Consider the following 20,591-nt stretch of genomic DNA (forward strand, 5'->3'; position numbering starts at 1 on the left):
AATATTTAATATTTCTGAATGAAAAATTGAACTATTTTTATTTAAATGAATATATATGTATTTTAGTGAAAAAGAAAGTTGGCAAACAGAATCTGAAAAAATGAAAGAAGAAAAGAAGAAGCTAGAAGATCAAAAAGAACAGGATGCTGTGAAAATAAAGGAATACAATGTAAGCAGTGTTTTTTAAAAAAAATTGTTTAACTTTGCTTGAAAATGTGTTAGATTTTTGCAATTTTAGAGTTTTTAATGCAGGAGTAAACAAAAATTCCGAAGTTAACTTGGCACAAGTAGAGAGAGAAATTAGTTTCTGGTATGACTTACAACTACACTATCTTGAATTGTAATATTACTCACATGTTCATCTTATTAGTGCACTTTGTGTTTTATTCATTTAATGTATTTAAACTGTTGGCACGGATAGTATAATAATAGACGAAATTCAGCCCCATAAGAGGCTGCAAGTTCTTGCTGCTTAATTAGTGATGTCATACTTGCTTATATCATGGCTGTATTTGACCCAGTGTATTTTGTTAGGATCAGGAAATAACCCTATCAGACCAGTACTTAATTTGTAGTGAAAGAGGTGCCAGGGCTCAAACAATTTTTGACTTTCATAACTGACGCAGTAAGCCCAGAAGTGCCGGGGCTATAAACTGCCAAGCCTAGGGTGGCTTAGCCCTGGCAATTCCTGGCATAAATTAAACACTGTATCAGACTATGAAATTCAAAAGACTGCTTGTCTCCCACTGTATCACTTGCAATCATTTTTGTAGATCCTTGACTGATGATATTTTTTAAGTTATTTTTTTGAAGCAACTATGACCTAAACGTATATCCAAAAGCTAGAACATTCATTCTCTGAACACTTTCACTTGGGTCATAAAAAAAAACCCCAAAAGACAAAATCCTCTGTCCTTTGCAGCACAAGCAAAAGCCTGAATTTTAGATCTCTTTCTTGGAGGTAATAGGGAAAAGGTAATAATTCTTCAAAAGAACCTTTAGGGTAACTAAATTATTATAGTATCCCACTCTGAGTCTCTAGATTTTCTGGAATACACAGTAGTGAAATTAGGGTATTTTGAATTTTTCTCTTGGAAAAATCTTTAAATATATATTTAAACACCTGACACACTTATGGTGCTATCCAAAAATTACTTGTTTCTTTATGGAATCTCTTTTTCCAGCTATCTCTCATTTCTAGAGCCACTAGCACATAAATGTGTCCAAAGAGGAGGTATGTTAATGAATTTTAAAATATTCTTGTTTATACATATGAAGTTTTGACTAGAGATGGTCAGAAGTTTTCAAACAAAACGTTCTTCTTCGAGTGCTTGCTCATATCAATTCCAATTAGGTGTGCACGTGCCGCGTGCATGATCATCTGAAGATTTTTACCCTAACAACACTCCGTGGGTCGGCTGAGGCGCCCCCTGGACTGGCGCCTTTATGGCACCGGATATATGCCCCAGCTGACCCAGCGCCCCCTCGGTTCCTTCTTACCATCCGTGACGGTCATTGGAACTGTGGAGCGCAGCTTAGCTGATCTCCACACTCCCTAGCATTCGCTTTAGTACCTGTAAATAGTTTCTGATTAGTTGTTAATAGTTGATTATAGTTGTTAATAGTTGTGAATTACTTAGTATAGTTAGAGTTAGTTTAATTAGTGGGAGGGAACGGGGTCTTCTCCCCTCTCCACTATCCCGGTACCTAGGTCCATGCCTGGGTCTCCAGGCTTCAAACCCTGCTCGGCTTGCCAGAGGCCAGTGCCAACGGGATACCCCCTCGACTCTTGCCTAAGATGTCTGGGGGAATCCCAACAAGCAGACAAGTGCCACATTTGCAAAGCCTTCAAGCCGAGGACCAGGAAGGAGTGGGACTTTAGACTGAAGCAGCTCCTTATGGAGGCGGCACTTAGTCCAGTCCCTTCCTCCGCACACCGAGACTCAGCACTGTCGTCCTCGGTGCGGAGTGCCCCTGTGGCACCGACTGGTCCGGCACTGTGTTCAGACTCTACCAAAGACTCGTGGCACCAGATCTCCCCGACACCTCCACCACTATGGCACAGGTCTCTATCTCTGAGCCAGAAGAAGAAGCAGCCCAAGCAGGTGCCGGCCACTTCTTGTTGTGGTGGCAGCTGTCGTACCGACATTCCTGCACCGCAGTTGGAGCCACGTCCATTGCTGGAGTGCATAGGAAAAATATTGACTCCTGCACCGTCGACTCTGGCACCACAAGGGCTGTCGAGTCCAGTGCACGTAAGTTCCCCGGGGCACACCGTGGTGGAGCTGAGACTACCCTCCAAACCGGAAACCTTTTCAACGGCGCAGGACTTGATCGCGCTCACAGAGCCGACTCCTCTGCAGTCGGCAGCACCTTCAGCACAGATAGTGCTGTTGAAGGGAAAGCCATGCCTCATGCGACCACCGTCCCGGTCCCGATCTTCTTCCCGGCATCCATCACGGCGTCCCTTGCAGTCCCGGCACCGCTCTCGTTCTCGGTGCCGGTCGTACTCGCAACGCCATTCTGGCTCACGGAGATCCGAATCATATTACGGCCGGTACTGATCAGACTCCCGGTACCGGTCAGAGCAGCACTCGACCTGGAGCCGATCCTGACGCTGATCTCATCGGAGGTCACCATTGAGATCCAGATCAGGCTTCCGGTACCCGTATGACTGCAGGCACCGATCGACGTCTCAGTACCGTTCTGCCTCACGGCACCGGTCCCGGCACCATGGCACCGTACAGCACCGGGGTACTCTGCACCAGTGCGTACAGCATTGCCTTGGCCATCTCGCTCCGTCTCTGTGTCGTCATACTCACAAGGTGGCTTCCACACCCAGGACCAGGGCGAGGACGGTACAGGTTAGTGGCTAGAAGAAGGCCAGGACCTGGACCACGAACGCCCACAGTGGTCCTTTTGGACCCCAGGGGGCTTGTTTGGAGGCTTCCCATTCCGCCCCTTTGGAGCCCCGAGAACTGGAGGCCACTGTGTCTTGGCGCCCCCCCCCCGGGAGGCTCTGAGGCAACTGCTCCAGTGCCAGTGCAGGCCCACGCTCCTAGCTTGATGGACCTTGAGCAACAAGATCATCCACAAGAGGACTTCACACAGGATTGCTTAGTCCCGGGGGTATCTTCCTCGTCCTCGCCCGATGAGGCAGTGGCGGGGACTACGGTTTTGGGCCCTCCTCCTATGGACCTCTGTGCCCACCAGGAACTGCTCCACAGAGTGGCGTGCAATATGAACCTCCAGGTAGAGGAGGTGGTGGAGGTAGAGGACCCTGTGGTAGACATTCCGTCTGCTGAGGCACTATCCAGAGTTGCCCTCCCCGTCATACAAACCATACAGGCTAATGCCAAGACAATCTGGCAATCACCAGCCTCTATTCCACCTACGGCCAAGGGGGTGGAAAGGAAGTACTTTGTCCCTTTGCAAGACTATGAGTACCTCTACATGCACTCCCAACTGTGCTCCCTTGTTGTGGCTTCAGTCAACGAGAAGGAGTGGCACAGTCAGCAGGCACCGGGGTCTAAATCAAAGGGCGTTAGACACCTAGACTTGTTTGGGCGCAAGGGCCAGAGGCTTGCAGCTCAGGGTGGCCAACCAGCAGGCACCCCTGAGCTGATATGACTATAATTCATGGCACTCTACGGAGAAATTCAAGGAGTTGGTTCTACAGGAGTCCAGGGAGGAATTTGGGGCTATAGTAGAGGAGGGCAAGAAGGTGGCTAGAACTTCCCTACAAGCCTCTCTGAATGTGGCAGACTCGGCATCTAGGACCCTGGCCTCGGGCATAGCCATGCGCCGCATCTTGTGGCTGCAGATCTCTGGCTTACCACCAGAGTTACAGCAGGCTGTCCAGGACCTGCCCTTTGTTGGCCAGGGCCTATTCTCCGAGAAGACAGAGTCAAGGCTGCAGAGTCTGAAGGACTCGAGAATTATCATGCGCTCTCTGGGAATGCATACCTCGGTAATGCAGAGAAGGCCCTTCAGACCACAGCCTCAGAGGTCATACCCTCCCCCTCGGCCGAGACAGGACTTCTTTAGAAGATGCAGCCGAGGTGGTAAAAGGAAACAAACTGGACACGAAGCCAGCCAAGGCAAGGGCTCTCCCAAGCCGTCGGCAGGGCCTAAGCAGAACTTTTGTAGGTGCGCCTGAGGACAGAGCACCAGTCTTCATTCAAGATCCTTCCCTGCCTTTCCAAGATCGTCTCTCCCATTTTCTCTGTGCGTGGTCCTACATAACATCAGACCGTTGGGTCCTATGCACAGTGGAAAGGGGATACTCCCTCCAATTTGCTTCTCTCCTCTTCCCCACTCCTTCCCTGTCCGTCTTCAGGGATGCTTCTCACAAGCACCTCCTTCTACAGAAGGTCCAATCACTCCTGGCTTTGAGAGCGATAGAGGAGGTTCCAGGAGAGTCAAGGGGCTTTTATTCCTGCTACTGCCTAATCCCCAAGACCAAGGGCCCATCCTGGACCTACGCAGACTCAGCAAAGTTGTGGTAAAGTTGAAGTTCCGCATGGTCTCACTAGGGACCATTATCCTTCCCTAGATCCTGGAGACTGGCACGCCACCCTCAGCATGATTCCCTCAGCAGACATTTTGCAGTTGACCACAAGTGGAAACCCCACAACTTAGTACTGTACAATATCTTTGATCTGTGGGGAATCCCAACCAGGGATCTATTCACCATAACAAACAGCAAATGCATCACATACTCTTCCAGAGCCTAGGTTGCCACTTCCAAGGCGATGCTCTCCCTTAGTCAGATAACCTGAACTACACATTTCCTCTGCTACTGTGCCTGCCACAACTTCTACACAAAATCCGGCAGAACAGGATCGGGTTATCCTGATCACCCTACTAGCCCAGACAGTTTTGGTTCCCAGATCTCTGATGCATGTCATCCACAGTTCTGATCATTTTCCAAGCTCCCGACCCAGCAGAATGGCAAGACCAAGCACCCAGTCTGCATTTGCTTCACATCAAGGCTTGGTTTTTGGATGAGGATTGATTGTCCTTAAAATGCTCATGTTCTGCAGCCATATGAAACATACTTTCTAATATTAGGAAGGATTCCACTAGGTGAAGTTACCTGGCTAAGTGGAGTTGTTTTTCTTCTGGGGCACATCAAATGAACATTCTTCCAGAAAAAGCAGCTATCCCTCTCATTTTAGACTATATCTTTTCTCTAAAGGCCTGTCCATGGCAGAGATTAGTGTGTACCATCCTCCTTCTCAGGGTTACTCGGTCTTCGCTCACCTGCTGACCAACAGAAGGGCCTGATCAGAACCTTTCCCCCTATTCACAAGCCTGTCCCTCCGTGGGATTTGAATCTTGTTCTCTCAGCACTCACATGGCGACCCTTTGAACCCCTGGCTTCCTTCTCCATATCCCATATCTCTGTGAAGGTTACATTCCTTGTACCCATCACCTCAGCCAGAAGGGTTGGTGAGCTTGGAGCAACAATGTTGAATGTTTCTTACATTGTATTCCATAACAGTAAGGTTTTGTTAGATTTACACTCCAAACTCACCTCCACAGTTGTTTCGGAATTTCACTTGAACCAATTGATCTACTTACCTATGTTCTTACATAAACCACGTACTTCCTCAGAGACTCCACATCCTTGATGTCCGGCAGGCCTTGTCAGTGTTTAATTTGTAATGAAAGAGGTGCTGGAGCTCTAAGCAATTTTTTTACATTCATAATTGGTACAGCAAGCCCAGAGGTGCCAGGACTATGAACTACCAAGCTTAGAGATGCCAGGACTCAGCCCTGGCAAAAATTAAGCACTGGGCCTTGTTTGGCCTTTTACCTACACAGAACAAGACCAGTCAGGAACTCCCCGAGACTATTTGTCGCTATAACAGAAAGACTCGGGGGACAAGCAGTCTCCACCCAGAGGAGCGCCAAATGGCTCTCTGGCTTCATTTTACTTTATTCTCAACTATTGAACATTCCCTTCCATCCCATGGAGTAACACCTCATTCCACGGGAGCACAAGCAGAGAGTATGGCGTCACTTCAGGAGGTATCCTGCTTGATATCTGTAAAATAGCCAAGTTAGGGCTGCATTCATGTCTTTGCAAGACATTGTGGCCTAGTCCAGGACTCCTCTGCTAATGCCTCTTTTGGAATAGCTATCCTTCTCTCAGCCCTACTGTCTTCATCCTCACACCCTCCTCCTACTTAAGTCACCTACAGTGGAATACAATAGGGACCATCACTCAAAGAAGAAGAGGAAGTTACTTACCTGTAACTGTAGATTCTTCAAGGTGTGTGGTCCCTATCTGTATTCCACTACCTGCCCTCCTTTCCCTCTGTTTTGAATCTCTGATTCGTGGTGGAGAAGGAACTGGAGAGATGGTCAGTCCGCCCTGCCCTTTGTCCTGTTGGAGGCACAGAGGTGAGCCAGGGTGCATAAGTTGGGACCAAATTGGGAAAGGGAAGGTCCAATGGCAGCCTCCAAAATAGGTGGAAACAATTAAAGAAATAATGGTAATCTTCGCTGTACTATTTATTGCCAAGTATTCCCAGACATGTTAAGTGAATAACATTGCGACTTAATTAAACCATATCCATTGCTTCTCGTCTTTCTTCCAGCATGGTCAGGACAATGACAATGCATCAAAATCAACACATTCCTGTGGAACAAGGCAGTTTACTCAAGGAAACTTGCCTTGCATTTTGCCAGCTCGTTTATCAGCCTGCCTCGAGGGTGGTAGAGTTGGGTTTCCCAGAGCTTCCAGTCTTCCAGCTGACAGGGAGTCAGGAGACCGGGAACCATGACAGCCCCACTTCCAAAGCTCCTCCAGATCCCAGGCTTCTGTCTCTTCAGCAGCCCACCATATGGTTGCCATAGAGCCAGGATTCTCAGAGCTTCCGGAGCACTGATTCCTTTATTTTTTGAGAAATGTGAAATTTTCCATGAGTGGGAAATTCCAGTCCCCATGCAGCGCTACTATTATTGACCTCTCAAACTGGAAAATTCCTTGTAAAAGAGTTTCTGCAGAGGCAAGTGTCACTGGGAAATTTCTTTGATTTAGAAAACAATCAAACAGAGAAAAATGTTTTGATTCAGAAAGTAAAAGCCACATCATAGACCCTTTGACAGGTTTTGTAAGTGAGGGGGTAGAGAAAAAATAATTTTCCTACCCAGCCTTAGATGGCGAGACATGAGTTGAGAAATATCCATGTCCTTCTAACCTTAGAAAATGCCTGCCTTATACAAAATTCCTGTCAATTAATTATCCAAATGTTGTAGAATGTTTTTTGCTAGTAGAATTAAGTAGCAAAAAATATTTCAACAAAGAGAGTTTGAGCAGAACCGAGCTCTGATTAGTTTATTTTACTGGCATGTATTTCCATAAGTTAAGAAGTTTTCAGCACAACAGTAATAATATTTTATTGATTTTATAGAATTTACTGGATGCACTTCAGCTGGGTACGGATGAAACCAAAAAACTACTTGCAGAAAACAGTAGAAAAATGACCGTCTTGCGAGTGAACGAACAGTCACTGACAAGACAGTATACAACTTTACTTGAAATGGAACGGCATCTTAGAAAAGAAAATGAGAAACAAAAGGCTGAACTAACATCAATGGAGACTGCAGTTGGAGAAAAGATTGGACACTTGCAGCGATTCAAGGTATGGCTTGTGTGGTATACCTTTTGTCTTAAAACTTCATTCATTTTGAATTGTACGACATTCTGAAAGGTGAACACTGAATTGGAAACATTTGTGAATTCCAATTATTTATTTAAGTTAAAATTGGCATTTTGGAGTCTCCTGCTGCTAGTTTGATTGGAAAAAAGACGACTGTGATTTTGGAAGAATAGAAGCACAATGTCAGAGATTATTAAACAGATTACACCTTGTCATAATACTGGTTGATCAGTCAGAAGAACTTTGCTATTTAGATGTTGAATATTTTAACATGTAAATAGCATGTTAATATGTACACATGAGAATATATGTTACAGCTTTTCTCAGTATTGAAATTGGTATCAAAGAAGAAAACAGGTTTACAATATCTGACATTGAATCTCCCGCTCTGTTTCAGCCTGTGTCATTGTTCAGGTTCAGAAGTGCTGATTTCAGCTAACTATTTTAATTTGAAGTACAGTTTAAACTTCATAAACTGTAAGAAGTGAGTCTTAGCATTAAATCTTTAAAGATATGTTTGTGAATATCAAAAATGATAAACTGGAGATGACAAATGCAACTGAACCAGCAATAAGCAATCATGTGGCTATGAGAAAAGTAAACACAGCACTGGGTATTGATATGTTACACCCACAGGTGATACATAAAATTAAGAATCAAGGCTGGGATTTTAAAAAGGGCCAAATACAACATAGCCCAGTTCTTTTAGGCATAGTGTTCAGCATCCTAGGCAAACTGCTAGATTTGCAATGGCATAACTGATATTGTTATAGTCTCATATTTAATTTGTCTCAAAATGCTCTGTTCCCTGAGACAGTTTTTCTGTTCTCTTTTGTTACAATAAATAGTTAATGAACTATTTTGAAATTTATCTCTTAAATAGAAAAAAAAGGTGGGGGCAAACCAGGTTCTAAAAGTAATAGTGAAATAATTGTCTTTACAAAACTATTTTTATATTAGTATCGGATGTATTTGGAAAAGAGGCAGGCATATGATTTAGGAGAATGGTAGCAATTTAAAAGCTTCTAGTATACAGTAAACCAATATAATATAATTATTTTTATAGGAAATGGCAAGCTTTAAGATTGCAGCTCTGCAAAAAGGTTTGGATGATAGTGTGCCTCTGTCTGAGCTAGAACTGGCTAATAAGCAGTATAATGAGTTAACTGCTAAATACAGGGATATGCTGCAAAAAGATAACTTGCTTGTCCAGAGAACAACTAACTTGGAGCACATGGAGGTAATGTTACTTGATACTCTTGACCGTTATGGAAATAACCACATTTTGTTATGTTGAAGAAAGATATAAATATATAGGGCCAGATTGTCCCCTTTGGGTCCGCTAAGGGTATGTCTGCAACTGCACCTCTGTAGAGCTTCAGTGTAGACACTCACTACTGCAATGGGAGGGGTTTTCCTGTTGCTTTAGTAAATCCACCTCTCCAGAATTCTTCATTCAGCCTAACACTGTCTATATTGGGACATAGGTCAGCAAAGGTGTGGATTTTTCAGACCCCTGAGAGATACAGCTATTCTTATGTAAGTTGCCAATGTAGGCCAACCCTAAGAAGAGGAGAGCACTGTAGCTGCTGTAACACCATACCCTCTTCCATTACCTCACTCCTATGGAAGTCCCATTGCTGGAGCTCCTCCCAGTAAAAGAGTCATATACATGGAAATATGTAATACAGCTTTTCTGAGTATTCAGATTGATATGAAAGAAGAAAACAGGTTTACAATATCTGACATTGAGACTCCCGCTCTGTTTCAGCCTGTGTCACTGTTCAAGCTCAGAAGTGCTGATTTCAGCTAACAGTTTTAATTTTAAGTACAGTTTAAACTTCATAAACTGTAAGAAGTGAGTCTCAACATTAAACCTTTAAAAATCAGAAGGAATTTAGTTATATATTTTTATAAGATATGTTTGAGATTACCAAAAATGATAAATCCGAAGTGACAAACACAACTGAACCAGCAATAAGCAATCATGTGGCTATGGGAAAAGTATATGAGCTGGAGGGAGTGAAGGAAAAGAACTGTCATATTTCACTTAAGCACCAAAGTGATAAGCAAATGTAGAAAGACCTGAGAAAGACAGTGAGTGAGTAATTTCAGAGTAGTAGCCGTGTTAGTTTGTATCTGCAAAAAGAACAGGAGTACTTGTGGCACCTTAGAGACTAACAAATTTATTTCAGCATAAGCTTTCGTGGGCTACAGCATCTGAAGAAGTGAGCTATAGCCCACGAAAGTTTATGCTGAAATAAATTTGTTAATCTCTAAGGTGCCACAAGTACTCCTGTTCTTTTAGAGAGTGAGTAAGTTAGTTCAGGGACTCAGAGTAAAGTCAAGGCAGGAAAGCACCAAATTGTAAAGCTTTCCTTTCTGTAATTGTTATTGAGCCATCAAAGGGAACCCAGCCACTGTCAGTGTTGTTGGTAAATAGATGACTTTAACTGATATAGTCCCTGTTTTTCATATGAAGCTCCTGGTGTCCCACAAACTTTTTTTGAAAAACACCTGAAATGTCCTGTGTTTTTCATTTTACCAGGCAACCAAAGCTATTTTTTCTCCCAAAGGAATGTTAATGACTCTTATCCAGTATTTCATGATAAATTCAAATACTGAGTTATTTGAAATAATCTCCTGCTCCGTGGAACAAGAATAACACATGCCTGAGTCAGAAACTGGCGGTAGTGATACCAGCATATATATTTTTCAAATGTATTTTTGTGAAATAACCATTCAAAAAGATAAATCTGTAAAAATGTCACAACAAAAATGACCTATATTTTAATTTAGAAAATATGGTCACAGTGTGATATAGGGACCAATGAAACTGCAACTATTCCCAAAAACTTTTTTCTCCATACTAAAGTGGGGGTTCTCTTTTCTCTTCAAAAATTCATGCCCTCTCCTTCCGTTTAATCCCACCAGAGGGGCTAGTTCGAGGAGAACCTCATAAGGTAAAACTTTGTAATAACCCTGTCCACAGATTTTTCTGAGGGTAATGACACTTTAGCCCACAGGTGCTAGGTAGCCAGTTACTCCAGACATTGTTTTCAGGCCGTTGGATGTATAACTGGTAACTGCAGAATAAGTGTTTCCCTAAGGTGGGTTGGGTTGGTTTGTTTTTTTTTTACTGAGAGAAAAGTTTGTTTATTTTGCTTATCCCAGTAATCTGAAAGGTCTGAAACTAAGAAGCAGTTCTCAGCATGAACAAATTGCGTGAAATGTGTTTGCAAGCTAAACCAATTAAAATAAGAGTATTTTAAAACAAAAGAGTTGGCAATCCTTTCCTCCTTTTTGTTTCTTTTGGAATTAATCATGAACATTGAAAGCAACGTAAAGATCCTGTTAGTTGTTTAAAGCATTAGTTTCAGCCATCATTTGGTCTGGGGGAGAGGGAACATTTTAAAATACCAATAAAGGGTTTTGTTTTTTAAGTCTTGGGCATCGTGTATCTAGTCTTCTATAACAAAAAAGGTTAATCTTTGAGTTTAACTTTTTGTTGATAAAAATGCATGGTAAATAGAAACATACAACATACACAGGCCAAAGACAAACATTTTGATTATTGTATAAAAACTGGATACCATAGGCTGTTCTATTATGGGTTAATAAGTTATTCCAAACCATAATATTTTAATCATCAACCACATTACTGTTATATTGCTCTATTACATTGTCTCTGCCATACAGAGTGAGAATGCATCCTTGAAGGAACAGATAAATTCATTAAATAAAGAACTTGAGATCACAAAAGAAAAACTTCACACTGTAGAACAAGCTTGGGACCAAACAACTAAGCTGGGCAAGTATAAAAGCTATTTCATATCAGTAAAGAACATATTGTATTTCCTTTGAAAAACTAATTTTTAATAAAGATTGAAAACAAAATACCATTAGGAAACTTTAGATTAAATTATAATGTATTTCCCTCATTTCCTCTTCATTCAGAGGTTAAGAAAATTTTAATGCAAAAACCTTACTCAAGTTTAGGATTATTTTAGTCTTTTAGAGAACCTCTTGGTTGGTATTTTTCAAATAGAATAGACTTTTATTATTTAGTGAGGTTAGCTATACTATTATTTTGTTAAAGTTTGAAATCCAGAAAACATTTTTAACAATGCTTTTTCACTGCCTTGATGGCAGGTGGACTTGGTGAGGTGGCCAGTTCTGGCTTTTCTTCCCCTTTGACAGTACGCTATGTTCTGACCCAGCAGCTGCTGAACCACCTGGTTGTCTCACAAGGGAATTGCTGGCCCCCACTGGTGCCAACAGCTTTCAGTCACCCTCCCTTTAAGTGGGCTAAAGGTTGGGATTAAAGATTGGGCTTTTTTAGGTGACCTCAGTTGAATCTGATTCAGAGGCCCGGGGTCCTGACTGGAACATCAGTCAAGTAACCAGACAAGCGGTTTCCAGGACAGTAGTTTCCTCTCCCTGGATTTTGAAACTTTAATATACTACTTCCATGTTCTCAATAACTGCAGCATTGTGTGGGTCCAACTTACTTCCCCGATTTCTCTCTTATGTAGTCATCTCTTCTACACTTGTTTGTTCACTTCGTGTTTTATTCATTTTCTGCCAGTTATTTGCTAGTTGAGTGACTAAAAATGAGAGGTTACGTTGAAAATGGTTATGCAGTCCTAATGATGATGATTGCTGTTGTGCCTGTTATATTAATTACTAAGTGAAATCCCATGCTGTCATAAGGATGTAATTCATAACGTGTACAAATGCTGAAAATGGCTGAGAACTTAAAAATTAGACAGTAACAGACAGCAAATCCCAGTGATGATTGAACCCCTGGTACGCCACCACCTTGAATACTGCGTGCAGTTCTGTTTGCCCTATTTCAAAAAAGATATATTAGAATTGGAAAAGGTACAGAGAAAGGCAACAAAATGACTGAGGGTATGGAACAGCTTCCATATGAGGAGAGATTAAAAAGACTGGGACTGGTCATCTTGGAAAAGAGACGACTAACAGGGAATATGATAGAGGTCTATAAAATCATGAATGGTGTGGAGAAAGTAAATAAGGAAGTGTCATTTACACCTTCATATAATATAAGAACCAGGGGTTACCCTACAAAATTAATAGACAGCAGCTTTAAAATAAACAAAGGGAAGTATTTCTTCACACAACACCCAGTCAACATGTAGAACTGGTTGCCAGGGGATGTTGTGAAGGCCAAATATATAACTGGGTTCAAAAAGAATTAGAAAAGTTCCTGAAGGATTGGTCCATCAATGGCTATTAGCCAAGATGATTAAGGATGTAATCCTGTGCTCTGGTTGTCCCTAGCCTCTGACTGTCAGAAGTTGGGACTGGATGGATCTCTTGATAATTACCCTGTTCTATTAATTCCCTCTGAGGCACCTGGCCACTGTTGGAAGACAGGATACAGGCCTAGTCTGGCCCAGTATGGCTATTTTTAAATTCTTATGTTCTAGTCTTGTAGCTCTTTCCATCATTTTACACTACCTCATCCAATATTCTAGACTTCAGAGTGACACATGGACAGCGTGATAATCCTGGAATCTTCTTATAGAGCTAATGTTTTCTTAAAAATAGATAAGATTTTTTTAGATTTCTGATGTGTGATGACGGAAGACTAGTTAAATGCCTAGCTCTTCCAATTCCAGAAACTGTTTAGGTGTCTGGTTTCCTTACAGAGGTAAATCAAAAGTACGTGTCTACTTTAAGAAGTTGTATTTCTGTTTTTCTAATTTAAAAACCTTGTTAAGCCTAATTAAAGTATTATTGAACGTAGGGGGTGACAATGCCATGGACAAGGCCACAAAAGCAATTACCAACAGTGAGATTGTTTCTATTTCTAAGAAAATCACTGTGCTGGAAATGAAGGAACTAAATGAAAGACAGAGAGCTGAACACTCGCATCGAATGTATGAACACTTAAGGAACACTTTAAAGCAAGTGGAAGAACGTAACTTTGAACTGGAAACGAAGTTTGCTGAGGTATAAAGAAATGTAATTAAATAATTTGTCAGTTACATCCTAGAAATGCACTTTGAGGTTTTTGGTGTGTTGCTCTATTATACCTACCATTGGTGCCTGTTTTGATAAATAGGTTTACTTATCAAAATGTAGCTGCTTGTAAATAGGTTTTTGCTTGAAGAGATATATTTAATATGTAATATATTAATTTGTCAGTAATTTATTTCAGAACTCGGTTATTCACTATAAAATTAATGCTGATATAATATGACTCTTACACAGTGGGCATATTGCAAAACCTTGTTAGTTCCTGGGCAACCAGATTTTTGCAAAAATCACAGTTCTTGATCTTTCTGTTCCCAATGTCTAACAGATATAAACTGTTTTCTGCTATTTTTTCCATGATCATCAGTGACTGTCATGGTCTTGCATACATTTCAGACCTTGTTGACTTTTGCATTCTCCTCCAACCTTTCTTCCCCACAAAATAATGCTATCTTGACTTTCTCACAAACCTTCTGTGTCCTTTTCTATGTTTTGTCTTATGCTTGGAATGTTATCTGCAGGGCTTTCTGCTATGCCACTTCAGGCCCTGCAGAAATCTGTCTTGGCCCAAAGTTATTTGATTTTAAAAAGTGACTAGTGACCTTGGGCGCTTCAATTTTTGGTGCTCAGTTTGAGCCTTCTTCAAGGGGCCTGATTTTCAGGAATTGTTGAGCTCTAACTCTCCTAAATTCTGGCACTTCTGAGAAGCGGAGTTCCAAAGAGGATGGAGCTAGGCTGTTCTCAGTGGTGGCAGATGACAGAACAAGGACCAATGGTCACAAGTTGCAGTGGGGGAGGTTTATGTTGGATATTAGGAAAACTTTTTTCACTAGGAGGGTGGTGAAGCTCTGGCTGGGATGATTTAGTTGGGGTTGGTCCTGCTTTGAACAGGTGGTTGGACTAGATGATCTCCTGAGGTCTCTTCCAACTCTAATCTTCTATGATTCTGTGTCTCGAATTGAGCAACAAAAATGACTAGTCACGTTATTGTGAAAATGCTGGCTAGTAATGGTAATATAAATACACTACTCAGTGAGTCGTCTTATTATTATTATTTGTAGTACCAGCACCCTTGTTCTAGGCATTATGCAAACATATAACAAAGAGAATCCCTGTCTTGAAGAGTTTATAGTCCAAGGGTTGTTCTCTTTTTCTACCCCCATTTTATAGCTAGTTTTTTTGCTTTCACTGTTTCAAGGAACTGAAAACGTTGGTTTTCTTTTAGAATACTTTGTATGGATGCCTGCATAGCTACTCTGATGTGCATGTGATGTTGTAAGCAAGAAGTTGGATGTTTCAGAGGAGAACAAAAGAAAACCAAAGGAAGAAACTGAGAGGAAACAGTTTCATTAAATACAACTTCACAACATTTTGTGCTGACTAAAATATATTGTATGCCTTTGCCAAATACATTTAGAAAATATACTGTGGTTTTTTTCAGCTTACTAAAATCAACCTCGAGGCACAAAAGGTGGAACAGGCATTAAGAGATGAATTGACAAACAGTGTGAGTAAAGCAATAAGTGATGCGGACAGACGAAAAATCGTGGAGCTAGAGAAGAGTGAAATGGAACTGAAGATTGAGGTATCAAAGTAAGTGCAGAAGTACCAAATTCAGTATTACAGTATGTTTGGAAGTATTCCATAATTTGAATTATACAGATGTAAGTTGCTTCTACATTAATAGTAAAACAATTTTCATCTGTCTTTATATATTTTACACCTGGAATTTTAGATGAAGTATTACATAAAGAATCTGATTTAGAAGAACACTGATTCTGATGGGACTTAAGCAAATGCTTATGTGCTGACCTGAATAGGTATGAATGTAAGCAGGTGCTTACATCCTTTCCTGCATAACGGCCTTAATTAGATACAACAACTTTTTGTGGTTATTAAAATATTTCAGACAAATTAGCAAAACAATAATTTGTTCCCTTTGTTGCATCCTTATCAAGTACACCTCTACCCCAATATAACGCTGTCCTCGGGAGCCAAAAAATCTTACCGTGTTATAGATGAAACCATGTTATATTGAACTTGCTTTGATCTGCCAGAGTGCGCAGCCCTGCCCCCCAGAGCACTGCTTTACCGCGTTATATCCGAATTTGTGTTCTATTGGGTCATGTTGTATTGGGGTAGAGGTGTATATAGAAAACTGGTGAAAATACTGCGGGGAAACAAAAATATTAATTTTTGGAAGATCCATTGATACTTCATTGAGAATTTTTTTTAAAAAGTATTTTGAAAGAATCCTGCTTATACAAAGTATTTAAAATATCATTACCTAAGTAGTGTCATATTTGCCCCAAAACAAGATCTTTGAATTAATCTTCTGTCATTTATACCCTTCTGAAAATGGTCATCAGACATAACAAATAGCTTTTTTTTTTTTTCATAAGAATGTCTGCAGTAGAAAATAGCAGAGGAAGTGACATGAAAATAAATATTATATACTCTGTAAAATGAATCATTTCTAAATATGTTTTTCTTAAGTAATATTAGGCTTTTGTTTTTGCAGTAAAAGAAAAATACTGTTTTTGTTGTGGAAGATACACTTAATCAAGACTTTTGTGTATCAAAATTTCCAAAAGTTAAAAGCAAATCTGCAATGCCATGTAATTGCAGAGATTATAAAGATGCTTCAAGATATTAATAGTTCATCTTTCTGACTTCACAAGATTATGAATTATGAATTGACATACTAACATTTGTGGCCTAGAAATATAATTGTGACTGTGGACAGTGGTCTCTCTGTGTAAACAGTCTATACCCCTTCCAGGACTCCTCTCTACTGTTCATTTTTGTTTTTTTTCTGTTCTGTATAGAGCAATTATACACTTTTGTAAAGACATTTTTGTCATAGTATAATTTCCAAATCTGAACCTTAGCGTCCAAAATATGGGTACTAGCATGAATTCCCCTAAGCTTAATTACCAGCTTAGATCCTGTAGTGCTGCCACCAGTCAGGACTTAGAGTAGAGCGCCTGATAGACTCTGGTCTCCCCCAAAACCTTCCCTGGGGACCCCAAGACCCAAATTCCTTGAGTCTCACAACAAAGGGGGATAAACCATTTCCCTTCCCCCTCCTTTCTTCCTCCCAGCTCTTTCCAGCCCTGGGTACACTAGGAGATCACCGTGATTCAACTCCTTGAATCACCACACAGAGAGGAATGATACCTTCCCCCAGAGGCAATCCAGATTCAACTCCGTGAATCTAAAACAAAGAGGAAATTCACTTTTCCCTTCTCCCCCCTGCTCTCTTTCCCTTCTCCCCACCAATTCCCTGGTGTATACAGACTCAGTTCCTTTGAGCCTTAACTAGGAGAAAAAAATCAGACAGGTCTTAAAAGCAAAACTTTTAATAAAAAGAAAGAAAAAAAAAAGTAAAAGGTTTGTCTCGGCAATTTAGATGGTAAAAAGTTACAGGGTCTGTCAGCTTATAGAAATTGTAGAAACAGCCTCCTCCAATGGAAATACAATTTAAAATACTTCCAGCCAAATACACCTTTGCACATAAAGGAAAACAAATAAAAAGACTATACCGCCTTTCTACCGTTATACTTACAAAATTGGAATAGACGATTAGAGAGCCTGTAGGTACATGTGGTCACTCTCAGAGCCCAGAGTGAACAAAACAAACCCCCCAAAAAACAAACAAAGGCTTCCTTCCACCGAGATTTGAAAGTATCTTGTCTCCTGATTGGTCCTCTGGTCAGGTGTTGCAGGTCACTGTTTGTTAACCCTTTACAGGTGAAAGAGACATTAACCCTTAGCTATCTGTTTATGACAATTTTTAATAAGGTTCTTGTAACAGGTCTTCTCCAGTAATCTTGAAGTAAACTGGGATGTTTGCTATTGACGTAAGTAGTGAAACTGAAGAATCAGATCCATAAACCTCAGCCTTATTTCCAAAATAGGCATGAGAAGAGATTAGCAGGAGCTTTAATAATGGGAATAGTATCCAAATTACTCATCCATACTTGTATATGGGAGGGGAAAAGATCTGGAAATGCTGAAAAGTATGTTAAATTTGAATCTCCTAATATGAGGGAGAGATGCCTTTAAGCACCTCTCTTCAGGACCTTTTGTGTAGTAGAGCTTAACATTTTATTGGTAAAGGAACTTGGACACCATTTTAGCTTGAAGGATTATTTAATATTTTAAATTGGAATAAATTCTTGTTTCCCTCTACTAGGTTAAGGGAGCTTTCTGATATTGCCAAAATGCAAGTTGCAGCTCTGGATGCACGGCAGCAATCCAGAGAGAAGGAAGTGGAATCCCTTCGAATGCAAGTTTTAGACTATCAGGTATGGTCAGTACTGCCCTGCTGTGTTAAAACTTTATAGTTAACTGATTTGTTTTGGGAGAGAGGCTTAGGGATAGAATATTTTTATATTAGGTTAAGAAAGTGCTTTCATCTTATTTTGGATAAATATTATTTTTTAAATCTGTTTTTGAAAAGACAGATTTTTTTATTATTATTTTGGCTATACAAGTAATACTGAACAAAACATGAATTGATGTGAGGCCAGATGCTGCTTCCATTGATACCCAGAAGAGTTTTGCCATTAACTTCATTGGGAGTATGATAGGCATTGTAATGTGGTAATCACTTGCACTTCATGTAAATATGTTTAATTTTCAATTAATGATTTTATATTTTAAAAAATGTCTGTGTTATATATTTTGTTGCTTAGGCACAGTCAGATGAAAAAGCTCTTATTGCAAAATTACACCAGCATATCGTAGCTCTTCAGATTAGTGAGACCACTGCTGTGGGCAAGTTAGAAGCACTGACAATGAAACTGCAAAAGATGGAGATTTATAATCTACGCTTAGAACAGAAGCTTGACGACAAAGAGCAGGGATTATACTATGCCCGACTAGAAGGAAGAAATAGAGCCAAACATCTACGCCAGACTGTGCAATCTCTGCGGCGACAGTTTAGTGGTGCTCTGCCCTTGGCGCAACAGGAAAAATTCTCTAAAACCATGATTCAGCTGCAGAATGACAAATTAAAAATCATGGAAGAAGTCCAGCGTGCTCAGGCAGAGCGTCGAAACATAGAGAACAGAGCAGTGGAGATGGAATTAAAAGTAAAAGGTTTAGAAGAGTTAATAGGCACACTGAAAGATACAAGAGGAGCCCAAAAGGTTTGATATCTTATAGCTTTTAGTAATCATTAATTTTATATACATTTAATGAAAACGTTAATCTACTCTGTACTCTGAATTTTTGCTTTAATATGTGCCTTCATGATTTCAGAATATGCAGTATTGTAACATCTGTTTGTTTTATTTTCTAAAGAAAGGATAATGGCCAGCTTTACTAGTTGGTATATAAGACCATGTCTACGCTTACTGGTAGATCAGCACTGTTGCAATTGATGCAGCTGTGTTGATTTAGCGGGTCTGGGGAAGACCTGCTAAATCGATCACAGAGCACTCTCTGGTTGACTCCCGTACTCCACCTCCCCAAGAAGAGTAAGGGAAGTCAGTGGCAGAGTGTCTTATGTCAACCCAGCGTGGTGTAGACACCTCGGTAAGTTGACCTAAGCTATGTCAACTTCAGTTACATTATTCATGTAAGTTAAGTAGCGTAACTTGAGTCGACTTGCCGTGGTAGTGTAGACCAGCCCATAGTCTAAGCAGGGTCACACTTGGTTTTCTTTTGATTGAAGGCCTCTAAAGCAAATTTAAATTCTGTAGGAAGTGGTATTAGAGATTCAATACAGTATGAAATAGGAAGCACTGTGCTACCTACTTGGCACAAGTCCCAACTACTTTTGGCCATTAAAAAACTCATGTCACTTTTTTTTTTTTTTGGTAAGAGTAGGGATGTTAACTCCAGCATTCGGGACAATTTGTTTTTTGGGTAATTATATTTTACCTTTTTTAGATAGTTACCTTTCAACTGGATAAGACATTCTCATTTTCTGTCCCAACTATTGTATAGTATTGCATTCTCTATTTAAAGACATTTGTATTACTATGGTGGGTAAAGTGGCCTTGGAATATTTAGTTTTCAATCAGTCTGTAAAGTTTTTTGAGCATTTTGGGATTTATGTAAGTGATAGATATTGCTACAATTAGTGTATATATATATATATATATATATATAGTTAAATGTTATAGTTCATTATATGCAACTTTTGTGGGTTGTTTTGCAAACTTAGTTTCACTTTGGAAAAGACATCCAAATTCCCTAAATGCTCTTTTCATCTGATTAAGATGATAATGATAATGAACTGTACGAACTATTATTATTTACAGGTAATCGAATGGCATATGAAAATGGAAGAACTTCGTCTCCAGGAACTTAAACTGAATCGAGAGTTAGTCAAACAAAAAGAAGAGATGAAATATTTGAATAATATCATTTCTGAATATGAGCATACAATCAGCAGTCTGGAAGAAGAAATTGTACAACAGAGCAAGGTATAAACTTCTGCATGGTGTTAGAATAATAATATATTTTCTGTTTTATTTAATAATTTTTAAAATTATTTTGTTACATTTAAAAAACTCATAACTGACAAGTACAAGATGTATGATACTTAAATCTCTGTTATCCCATGCTGTTACAGTTAAAGATGAATTGCCGTCAATGGCACATTGGAATTGCTTTCAAATTCTCTAAAGTAGGGGTGAAATCCTTGCCCTGTTGAATTGAGTAGTAAAGTTCTCATTGACATCAGTGGGTCAGGATTTCAATGTAGATAGTTTTAATCAAACTTTTTTTTTATAGTTTTATGAAGAGCGGCAGATGGCTTGGGATCAGAGAGAAGTAGAGTTAGAACGTCAGCTAGACGTATATGACCGTCAGCAAAATGAAATACTTAGTACTGCTCGAAAGGTACCTATACTGATTTATTTTAAATAAATTAATAAGTGTGCTGATTAGAGTTGT

At 40.2% G+C, this 20,591-nt stretch overlaps 1 protein-coding gene across 4 annotated transcripts in view; it reads left to right on the forward strand.

Moving 5' to 3' along the window:
• CEP290 (centrosomal protein 290) overlaps positions 1 to 20,591 on the forward strand; it is a 118,961-nt gene that overhangs the window by 61,462 nt on the left and 36,908 nt on the right. For all 4 annotated transcript variants that reach the window (XM_030548587.1, XM_030548586.1, XM_030548588.1 and 1 more), the window contains 10 exons: positions 67 to 169; positions 7,425 to 7,655; positions 8,740 to 8,913; positions 11,373 to 11,484; positions 13,450 to 13,655; positions 15,121 to 15,272; positions 17,878 to 17,989; positions 18,380 to 18,835; positions 19,955 to 20,119; positions 20,430 to 20,537. In XM_030548587.1, the coding sequence (XP_030404447.1) occupies positions 67 to 169; positions 7,425 to 7,655; positions 8,740 to 8,913; positions 11,373 to 11,484; positions 13,450 to 13,655; positions 15,121 to 15,272; positions 17,878 to 17,989; positions 18,380 to 18,835; positions 19,955 to 20,119; positions 20,430 to 20,537 (1,819 nt within the window). The remainder of the gene's footprint in view (positions 1 to 66; positions 170 to 7,424; positions 7,656 to 8,739; positions 8,914 to 11,372; positions 11,485 to 13,449; positions 13,656 to 15,120; positions 15,273 to 17,877; positions 17,990 to 18,379; positions 18,836 to 19,954; positions 20,120 to 20,429; positions 20,538 to 20,591) is intronic.

The sequence above is a fragment of the Gopherus evgoodei genome, chromosome 1 (genome assembly GCF_007399415.2).
Source record: "Gopherus evgoodei ecotype Sinaloan lineage chromosome 1, rGopEvg1_v1.p, whole genome shotgun sequence".
NCBI lineage: Eukaryota > Metazoa > Chordata > Testudines > Testudinidae > Gopherus > Gopherus evgoodei.